The 10,855-nt window shown below is 43.6% G+C and overlaps 1 protein-coding gene across 1 annotated transcript in view; it reads left to right on the top strand.

Moving 5' to 3' along the window:
* NFYA (nuclear transcription factor Y subunit alpha) overlaps window positions 1–9,772 on the top strand; it is a 29,835-nt gene extending 20,063 nt beyond the window's left edge. The window contains exons 7-10 of the mRNA XM_015419451.1: window positions 1,127–1,293; window positions 2,471–2,644; window positions 6,020–6,121; window positions 8,324–9,772. Of these exons, the coding sequence (XP_015274937.1) occupies window positions 1,127–1,293; window positions 2,471–2,644; window positions 6,020–6,121; window positions 8,324–8,377 (497 nt within the window). The 3' untranslated portion in view covers window positions 8,378–9,772. The remainder of the gene's footprint in view (window positions 1–1,126; window positions 1,294–2,470; window positions 2,645–6,019; window positions 6,122–8,323) is intronic.
* The last annotated feature ends 1,083 nt before the right edge of the window (window positions 9,773–10,855 follow it).

Consider the following 10,855-nt stretch of genomic DNA (forward strand, 5'->3'; position numbering starts at 1 on the left):
GTCCTTTCCTAGAAATCTCTAAAATGATGGATTTTGCCTTTTTCACCGCTACTGCACAGCTAATTGCCATTTTCTCTGAGCTATTTACCATGACCTTAATTGATTACCACTAATTCAGATCCCACTGATGTAAATAAGACATTAGGATTGTTTTCCCCAGCATGTACCACTTTGCACATATGTATACTGATTCTCATCTGCCATTTCACCAACTACGAAGAGATCCTTTAGGGCATTTTCACAGTCTGCTTGGGTTAACTTTTTACCATTCTGAATAATTTTGTGTTGTCCAAAAATTAGTTGCCTTACTAGTTATCCCTGACCCCAAATCATATATGAATAAGTTAGGCAGCAAACTGCCTTTTATTCCTGCCCAGTTATTATTTAAAAAATGAAGCCAAATCATTGGTACATCTAACTAAATATTATCCAGCCTTACAGTTCTCTCCAAAGCTTCATGAAGAGAAAGGTCTGTTTTCCCAGCATCGATTTCTTGTGGTCTTATTAATCAGAGATGCCAGTGATTAAACCTTAGGCCTTCCACATGCATAGCATGTGCTGTTTTGCTAATGTGAGGTCCATCCCTAATTCATATCAATCCATAAGAGGACTAATTGAGCTCCTTTGAAAGACACTGGGTTTTCACAAGATAGTTGTGAATCCATAGCTTTCAAAAAATCTTTTATCCCTGCGGTGGCTCAAGTGGTTAAGATGCTGAACTGCAGGCTGTGGAAGGTCAGTAGGTCAGCAGTTCGAGACCCGAGTTGCCGCATGACGGAGTGAGCTCCCGTCTCTAGTTCCAGCTCCTGCCAACCTAGCAGTTCGAAAGCAAGAAATTGCAAGTAGATAAATAGGTACCGCTTCGGTGGGAAGGTAACAGCGTTCCGTGCGCCTTGATGTTTAGTCATGCCAGCCACATGACCATGGAAATGTCTTCGGACAGCGCTGGCTCTTCGGCTTTGAAACGGAGATGAGCACCGCAACCCTAGAGTCGGATTCGACTGGCTTTCAAGCAAGGGAACCTTTACCTATGTTTCTGGGCAGAGTGAATAAAATCTGAAGTGGGACTAACTGTGTTCCCTTCATCTTCTGTGTACGTTTTTTGTTTTGTTTTTGTTTGTTAAAGTTACAGTCCCTGTTACAGGCATGATCACCATCCCAGCAGCCAGCTTGGCTGGAGCCCAGATAGTTCAGACTGGAGCCAACACCAATACCACCAGCAGTGGACAAGGGACAGTAACTGTGACGCTGCCTGTTGCCGGAAATGTGGTCAATTCGGGTGGAATGGTGATGGTGCGTACCAAATTTTTCTTGTTTCCCATCCCAGGTTTTATTTACAGAATAAATCATTACTTGTTCAGTCTTCTGAGAGAAGTCCTAGTTTGCTCTTAAGTAACAATGCATGTGTTTAGGAAATGTATTTATTTATATTATTTATAAACAGGCTTTTCCTGACAATGGATTGAAGCCATAAGAAGGCTTTTCTGTCTTGTTCGTTGCAATTTGTATTTGGAATTTGTGAGGTTTTCCCACCACGGAGACAGTCTCCCTGCTGTCTGCCATCCTGCCACCAACTGGCCCACCAGCCTCAGAATTGGGAAGGAGAGGAAGTTCCAACACCCAGGTCCTTTTCCTTCCCCAGACTTGGCTCTCCATGCTCTCTTCTCCCCCTGGTCTGGGCTCAGTCTGTTGCTTCCTCCCTGGCCAGGTGTGGTGCCTTCCCTCTTTGGATTCCCTGGACACACTCCGACCTGGCTTGTCTCCAGTCTCCTTACATCAGAGAGACTATACAAGGAAAAGGAAGCCTTTCCTGCTTCTTTCTACTGATGCCCATCTCCCTGCCCTGCTCCTTCCTCTTTCTGCCTCTCCCATTCTGGCCATCTTCGGCCTTGCCTTCTGACCAATGCTCCCTCTAAGCTGTGGAGTCTTGTGAGCTACTGGCATTAAAGTTGTGAGCAAGTGATAGTTTGCTCTGGAGCCGTCCTTCCTGAGCTAAGACAAAAATGTGTGAGCCAGAGGATAAAAAACTGCGAGCTAGCTCACACTAACTCAGCTGAGAGGGAACACTGCTTCTGGCCACACCCTTCCCCACCGATGGTTGGCTCCCTGCCTTATTCTTGGCTGTGTCAGCGCAATCTGCCTGGGTCCCAGCCACCTCCCTCTCCCAGCCCTTCCGTGTGTGGGTGAATCTGGGTCCCAGCTGTCCTCAGTTTGGGCAGCTGGGGTGAGGTTGAGTTGGGACCATGTGTGGGTTCCCAATAGAATTGCATCAAATCTGGTATGTTAAATGCTGCGACTGTGTGGTTTTCTGCCAAGTTTTTATTGTAGAGGTTGAAGAAACTCTTAACTGCAAGACTGTTATTCAGTAGACACAGAGGTTGGATTTCTAGGAGCCATATATGTTTAAAACTGCTCTTTGTAGCTTAAATGCTTTCCTGTAATAGAACACTGTTTCCTTGCCTTGATACAGATGGTGCCAGGGACTGGATCTGTGCCAGCTATCCAGAGGATACCTTTGCCTGGAGCAGAGATGCTTGAAGAGGAGCCCCTGTATGTGAATGCTAAACAGTACCACCGGATTCTAAAGAGGCGGCAAGCAAGAGCCAAACTGGAAGCAGAAGGAAAAATCCCTAAAGAGAGAAGGGTGAGGTTACAATCTAATATACTTGAAAAACAGAATAAGATGTACATATGTCCTCACAACCGCCTGTTTATAATAGTTAACTCATCCGCTGGAACTATAAAGGCTGATAATTACAGGGTGTCTGTGACCTACCAGTGTGATAAAGAAAGCAAATATAGTGGCAAATACAGAGCATATGGCATTTCCAGCAAGGACTGGAAATATTAAAGCTGCCATATAAGGGACTAGTCAAAAAGAGTAAGGGAGCAGTGACTCACAAAAGCTCATACCCTACCACAAGTTTTGTTAGTCTTTAAGGTGCTACTGGACTCTTATTCTCTTCTACTACTACAGACAGACTAACATGGCTACCCATCTTCATCTATCTCCATATGAGGCACTAGTGAGGGGCCATTCAGAATAATATTTCAAGTTTTGCTTACCCATTTTTAATAAATGCTGACTCAAATTTGGCAAACATTTACAAATAGTTTCCAGTTTTTGTTTTAATCCTTCTAATGGCTATGTTATGAGAGGTTAAAGGGCCCAGTGGTCAGAGCCTATAAATCATTTTAGTATGATAGTTCCTAGTATCATCCTGTTACTTAGGGCTTCTTAGTATGATGGGGAGAGGAACCTTAAATAAGAGTTATCTGGAGTCCAGTAATTTCTAGCCATTTGAAATGCTTAGAAAAAGTATCCCCAAAGTAGTTTTATCTTTTTAAGGAACATCTGGTTGAGGCATGGAAGCTGGATGGATGCAGGGATGCAGATAATTAGCCTTGCTCTCCTCCCTTCCAGTCCTTTCCAGCCCCTGGAAAGTTGGTTCCTGGGGTTTGCATAAAGGAAGAACCAGGATATTAATTCTTTTGGTTTAATTTCTTCCTGTTCCTTTCCAGTCCCCCTGTTCCCAGCTCTGTCAATACATCTCTTCTTAAAATGTCTGCTTAAAATCTCACACCCCCTTTCCTGTCACGTCTTGTAGCATGCCTCTCCCCATCTGACAAAGGGAGCTTGACTCTTGAAAGCTCATACCACCCCCCCAAAAAAAATCTTGTTGGTCTCTAAGATGCTACTGAACTTGAATCTAGCTGTTCTACTGCAGACCAACACGGCTCCTCTCTGAAACTGTCTCTATTTTGCTAGTATCAGGAAAGAGTAAGCCTCTGTGTACCTCAGCTTTAGTCTCTCCCATCTCCTCATCCGACAAAATGGATGATGGTGGTGCAACAGAGGGAAGCCATCTGAGGGTGTCAGCTGAACAGTTTGTCCATGTAAGCGTCACTTCTGGAACTTAGGATCTGGGAACTGGAAGGTTCCCTCTCCTAAAATGTTACGTTTTTTTCTTGAAGCAAATAGAGATGGAATGGTCGATCTGGGTAAAGAAAACTTGTGCAGGGCTAGTTCTCTGCACAAGCAATACAAGTGGCTGCTTGGAGTACCATGGCCATCCAAATAACTACTTAGGGAGCTCTAGATAGCAGAGCTGTCCTTCTAATCATTGCCTTTGCCTCCTTCACCCCTTCCATTGGGAACTGACTATGTAGGCTAGATGGCTAGAGGTGAAACCAAAAGCTTCACACCTGCAAAGACTTGCAAGGGTCATCTTATTTTCCCCTCCCTCACTGTTTCTTCTTTCCCTTTCCTATAAGCCCATATAGCCTCTCACCTTTTCCTGCTTGCTTCTATCCTTCCCACACACCAATCTACCTTGATCTGCCCCTCTCTGTTCAGCTTTCTTTCCTTCCCTCCCCCTGGCAGCCTCTCCCCAGGAAAACTGTGGCCCATTTGTCCAGGGTCCAGCTGCTGGGCCAGCTCAGTTGCACATTGGGAAACCTGCAAGGCTTTTGATAAGGTTCCACATAATAATCTTGTTGACAAGGTGGTAAAATGTGGTTTGGATCCTATTACCGTTAGGTGGATCTGCAACTGGTTGACAAATCACACCCAGGGGTGCTTGTTAATGGTTCCTCATTCTCTTGAAGAGGAGTGACAAGTGGAGTGCCTCAAGGATCTGGCCTGTTTTGTTCAACAGCTTTAGAAATGATTTGGATGAAGGAAAAGAAGGAATGCTTATTAAATTTGCAGATGATACTAAGTTGGGCGGGGTAACAAATACAGTAGAAGACAGACTCAGGATACAGAATGATCTTGACAGGCTGGAAAACTGGGCTAGAACAAATAAAATGAATTTCAGTGGGGATAAATGTAAAGTTCTGCATTTAGGTAAGAAAAATCAAATGTATAATTATAGGATGGGGGAGACTCATCTCAGCAGTAGTATGTGTGAAAGGGATCTAGGGGTCTTAGTAGATCATACACTGAACATGAGTCAGCAGTATGATGCCATAGCTAAAAAGGCAAATGCAGTTTTGGGCTCAACAGAAGTATAGGGTCCAGATCATGCAAAGTGGTGGTATTGCTTTACTCTGCTCTGGCTAGACCTCACCTAGAGTATTGTGTTCCATTTTGGGCACCACAATTCAAGAAGGATATAGACAAGCTGCAATGTGTCCAGAGGAGGACAATGAAGATGGTGAGAGGTCTGGAGACCAAGTCCTATGAAGAAAGATTGAAGGAGCTGGGTTTGTTTAGCCTGGATAGGAGATGACTGAGAGATGATATGATAACCATCTTCAAGTACTTGATTGAAGGGCTGTCATATAGGGGATGGTGAGGAGTTGTTTTCTGTTGCCCCAGAAGGTCAGACCAGAACCAATGGGTTGGAATTAAAAGAGTTTTCAGCTAAACATTAGGAAGAACTTCCTGACAGAGTAGTTCCTCAGTGGAACAGGTTCCTTGAGAGGTGGTGGGTTTTTAAACAGAGGCTAGATGGCAATCTGACAGCAATGCTGATTCTGTGAATTTAGGCAGATCATGAGAGGAAGGGCAGGAAGGGTTGCATCAATGTTTAGTTCTTGTGGCTCTCTTACAAGCCCAGAGAAATGCTGATCGCCACTTTGGGGGTCAGGAAGCAAATTTTCTCCAAGCCAGTTTGGCTAGGGATCCTGGAGGTTTGTGGGGTTTTTTGGTCATCTTCTGGGCATGGAACAGGGGTCACTGGGCGTGGGGGGAGGGAGATATTTGTGAATTTCCTGCATTGTGCAAGGGCTTGGACTAAGGTGACCCTGGAGGTCCCTTCCAACTCTATGATTTTAAGGACTTGTGGGAGTACCTCATTTTCTTTTCTGTCTCCTTCCATACACTATTTCTCTTTCACTCTTCCTGGCAAGCCCCCTATCCTGGCCTCCAGACCTGCTCTTCTGTTGCTCCTCATGTGGGACAATTGTTTGCCCCTACTTGGCTTGTGACACATGATAAAATGGGTGATCTATATTAAAATGCAAGGCTTAGAGGATCACTTTCATTCTTTCAATTGTATGGTCCTGTTTGCAGAAATACCTGCATGAGTCCCGTCATCGTCATGCCATGGCAAGGAAGAGGGGAGAAGGTGGACGTTTTTTCTCACCAAAAGAAAAGGATAGCCCTCATATGCAGGTAAGCAAAACTTTTGTTTGTTTGTTTGTTTGTTTAGGAGATGTTATAGTCATACGCTTCAAATTTACTTCTGGCTAGTTGTCATCTTTCCAGCACTTTGCTAGGTTTGTGCACTTTCTTATGAAACACTTGTGATCATCCCCAAGTAATGTTGAGGTTTTGAGAGGGGTCTGACTCATTTATGAAAAGTTACTTGTAACCAAGTAGAGAGGAAGCTTTGTTTCAGGAAATGGTACAGTGATGGCATTCTTCCACAATTCTCCATAATGTTTCCCATAAAGTGCTGTTCTCTCAATGGTAGCTCTGGAAAGAGCTCTCTCAGCTCCACCTACGTCACAGGGTGTCTGTTGTGGGGAGGGGAAGGGAAAGGTGTTTTTAAGCTGCTCTGAGACTCCAAGTGAAGGGCAGGGTATAAATCCAATCTCTTCTAATCTTCAATGCAACTTGCACTCAAAATAATACCATTCTTATAGGTTAGCTGTCAAATGCCTAAAAAGACAAGCCTTACAGTTTTTGTGGAAAGTGGATAGAACGGGGGCCTTCTGCACCTCAGGGAGAGCATTTTGTAATGCCGAAGTTACCACCAGCTGACAGTCCAAAGGGAGGGCTTGGCTAAAAAAACAACCTTGAAGGGGATCTTGGGTGCTAGCTAGGCGCTCAGTGGGAAAAATAGTTGATCTGATAAATTGGCCCTGGATTATGTGGGGCTTTAAAAGTCAAAATCAGTGTGTTAAATTGTACCAGAAGCATATTGGTAGCCAATGTAGTTGTTTTAATGATATATAATTATAATAATATGCACACTCTATCCAACAGCCAAGACAGTGCATTCTCTACCAATTGCTTTTATTTAGTCTTCAAAGGCAACATACCCTAGACTGTGTTGGTAGTAGTCTAGCCTCAAGGTTACAGAAACATCAACATGGCCAGGTCTGTGGAACTCAGGAGGACAGATAATTTCTGTACCAAATTACACTGAATGTGTTCTTTGTCACTACTCTTACCTGATCTAACAAAAGTATGGAATTCAGTAATACACATAAGCTCTCTACAACAGCAGTCTATGCCAAGGACCTTATTGATCACTTGCATCTAGTCTGGATTCAGTTTTAGCTAGTTAGAATGACTGATGAAGAAGAGGAGGAAGAGATTGGATTTATACCCCACCCTTCACTACCCAAGGGAGTCTCAGAGAGCCTTACAGACTCCTTTCCCTCCCCTTCCCCACAACAGACACCCTGTGGGGTCGGTGCGGCTGAAAAGCTGCTCTTTTCAAGGACAGCTGTGCCAGAACTATGGCTCGCCCAAGGTCATCCAGCAAGTGCAAGTGGAGGAGTGGGGAATCAAACCTGGTTCTCCCAGATTAGAGTCCGTGCACTTAACCACTACACCAAACTGGTATAATGATGCATATTTAAAACATCTTTACACTTCCACCCAGCTTAGCATCCCTAAAGTGGTGAACAGTCAAAACATTCAAACCAGTTTTAAAATACATGCATATAAAACAATAAAAACAATTCGACAAAACAGATAAACAGGAAGGAGATGCACTGGGGGAATGCCAAAGAAAACTGTAATGTCTTCACCCACTGGCAGAAGGTAGTGATAGAGGGGGGACCATTGAATCTCCCTGGGGAGGAAATGCCTTAATTTTGGCGACATAACTAAGAAGGCCAATTCCAAAGCTAGTACTGTTGCACAAAATCCTCACTGTAGCTGGTACTTTTTCCTTGTAGTGCCTTTTCTTCCTTATCTGGTTCAATGCTACAGCATTAAATCTGCTGGGGGAGGAAACTGCTTCCAGGTTACTGTTTTTAGTTATATCTTTCACATTACAAGCAAAAAGTGGCAATTACTGTGAACTATAATACCACCTTGGAAGTCAGTTTCTCCATCAGCTCTCTGAACCATTATGAGTATGGCTAGCTATCTTTTATGCTGGAAGCAGAACACGAGCCCTTCAAAACCCCTGAACACATATTTAGAGTTTTCTTAGTGCATAAATCGAGTATTCGTTTACTACTTCACAAAGTTTGACTGAAAAGAGAAAAAGATACCTGCCTGTCTATAAATAGAAATTACTTTTACTTAATAGTTGTGCATTTACCTTAAAGTACAGGATCTTGTAGATTGTATTTAAAACAGATGATCTGAAGAAGACTGCAAGTTACAAACCTGTGTTTCCCCCTTTCTGTACAGGATCCAACCCAAGCAAATGAAGAAGCAATGACACAGATGATTAGAGTATCTTAACAATCAGCTATAGTACAAAGCATCTGGACAAATACTGTATCTCCTGTTTCCTGTCCTACTGTTAGACAGACTTCTAAATGGGAAAATTGCCATATGCACACTCTGTTCTCTTCTTCAGAACAAATTCCACAGTCTCAATAATGGTTGGTTTTAGGGTTTTAACTGCTGGGGCCCCAGTGAAAGGAAACAACTATTGACTTTGGGTATATGCCTTTCCAGTTCAGATCAAGGAGCTGAAAGTCTCACTATTTAGGCCTTTAACATCCTTGACAATAACAGTGGCCCAGTGTGAAACTCCCACTGCCTCAGCAATAACTGACATGTTGAAATAGGGCTAGCTTTTAAGCCATGTGGAATCCATGGCTCTTCAATCACGTGACTGATATTGGGAGCAGCTATAGCTGAGAGGCCTACACCTTAACTTTGTTTCCTTCATGTAGTCTTCTTGGTTGCACCTCACAGCCTTGGACTTCATACTTGCTGGCAACACACTGTAGCAGCATCTTTTCCTATTGGAATGCTGGTGGAACTTTGATAAGATACTGAAAGTTTTTCTTGAAGTGTTATCACAACATAAATTGTCATCAATGATCTGTCTAGGACAAAATCTGTTATTTCAAAGTACTGGGAAAGTAATAAGACTTGAAATGATGTAGACATGTTCTGGGGGAGGGGATTGCACTTCTATCCCCAGGGAATGGGGAGTGGCAGAAATCTAGCTGGTGTTGAAGGTGGCAATATGTGTGAGTTGAAATCCTGTTTCAGTTGGTTAGAGATGGCTGACTTGCTCTTCTGAAATGGAAGTGATTATTTCCATACACTCAAATTGGCTGTCTTGCTGATGCTGTTATTTCTCCAAGATTGGATGAGACACCTGCACCATTGCCCTAGCCAAATTGTAACTTGTTATATCCTCCTCAGTACAAAAGAGCTAATAGGGGCAATCCTTTCAAGTTTTTTATGTAATGTTCTTTGTAAATCTGGCACTTAACAATTCTGCAGCCTTCATTTTCCATTATGATGGATTTCTTTTGATTTTTGTTTTTAATGGCTGCTCTGGACAGGTTGTAACTGCCTGGTGTTATGTTAAGGGGCATGAGAATACTGTTTGTTTTCACAGTGCATAGTTCAGTTTTTGGAGATAGACTGAGATCCTTTCTGGCAAGCATCATGCAACTGCTCCTCCCATCACCACCACACAACTTCTCCCTTTATCATTACCTACTTAGTGTTTTGTGGTTCATCTGGCGCTGTATTTAGTGCTTATGTATTTACAGTGATAAGTTAAACCTGTGTTGCTCCCCAGGATTAGGGTTGCCAAGTCCTTACCTGTCCCGGAGCAGGGGACTCCAGGCTCGCTCTGGGAGTATTCGCGCGCGCGCACCGTAGGCACATCACAGGGAAATTACGTAAGCACATTGGGGGCGGGGCCACAATCATCCGAGGGAAAACCATAGAGTTTTCCCTCGGATGATTGTGGCCCCACCCCCAACGTGCTTACGTCACTTCCCTGTGACGTGCTTTGGGGGTGGGGTTCCCCCCAGGGCCCGATCCAACGGCGCCAGGGAGCGGGCCTCCCGGGCGGGGGTTTCCCTGCCCCCCGGGGGGACTTGGCAGCCCTACCCAGGATAGACAGTGGCATAGAACTGGAGTCAGGCCATGACAGAAAGATGAGAGGTGAAGTGTGAAGTGAAAGCAGTTGCAAAGCAGGTGAGATGCAGAGGGAAGAAGGATCTGATCATTGACTACTGAATTTTATAGGAAGGCTGTGTGGCACTGGAAGGTCAAGTGATACAAAGTAGACATTGGTCTAAATGTAGAAGAAGGCACCCTCATTTTCATTGCTTAAAATAGAAAATAGAATTTAGAGGCAAGGACTTGTGAATGATACCAGTAAACCAATAAAGATTACCCCTAATTCACTTGAATTAGTGTTTTTCAGGCCACCTAACTGTGATCTGCAGCCAATGAAAACTGCAGACAAGAACTGACATTCCTTCAGCCCCAGTTTATTGAAGCTTCAGTTTCATTTCTTAATGATGAGCTTTTCCCTGGTCAAGCCTTGGAACAACTGGTATTTGCTTTCTAACACAACAGGAGGACAATACCAGATAACATTTTGCATGTGGAGTAGAGGTTGAGCAGTGTGGTTATGGTAGCAACTTGATGCCCTTGCTTGTTTTTGGAGACAAATCTTATTTCATGCTCCTGTCCATCTTTAAGCCTGCATGCAGGTTGCATGTTTATGGACAGTTTTGTTTGTTTTAAATCTCTTTCTGTTAATTCCTTTTCATTATTGGTTCTCAATGTGTCTTGGGCTTCCACCATGGCATTTTTTAGCTGGCTACAGCACTTGACTACCATTTCTGTTTGCTGGTTTTCACAATAATATCGAATTTGGGAATTAAGTTAACTGTTCTAGTGAAGGAATGAGTGCATTGTTTGGAATGATTGTTCTTCAGCATTGCTGTAAATATA

Source organism: Gekko japonicus, unplaced genomic scaffold (assembly GCF_001447785.1).
Source record: "Gekko japonicus isolate JY-2015 unplaced genomic scaffold, Gekko_japonicus_V1.1 scaffold591, whole genome shotgun sequence".
NCBI lineage: Eukaryota > Metazoa > Chordata > Lepidosauria > Squamata > Gekkonidae > Gekko > Gekko japonicus.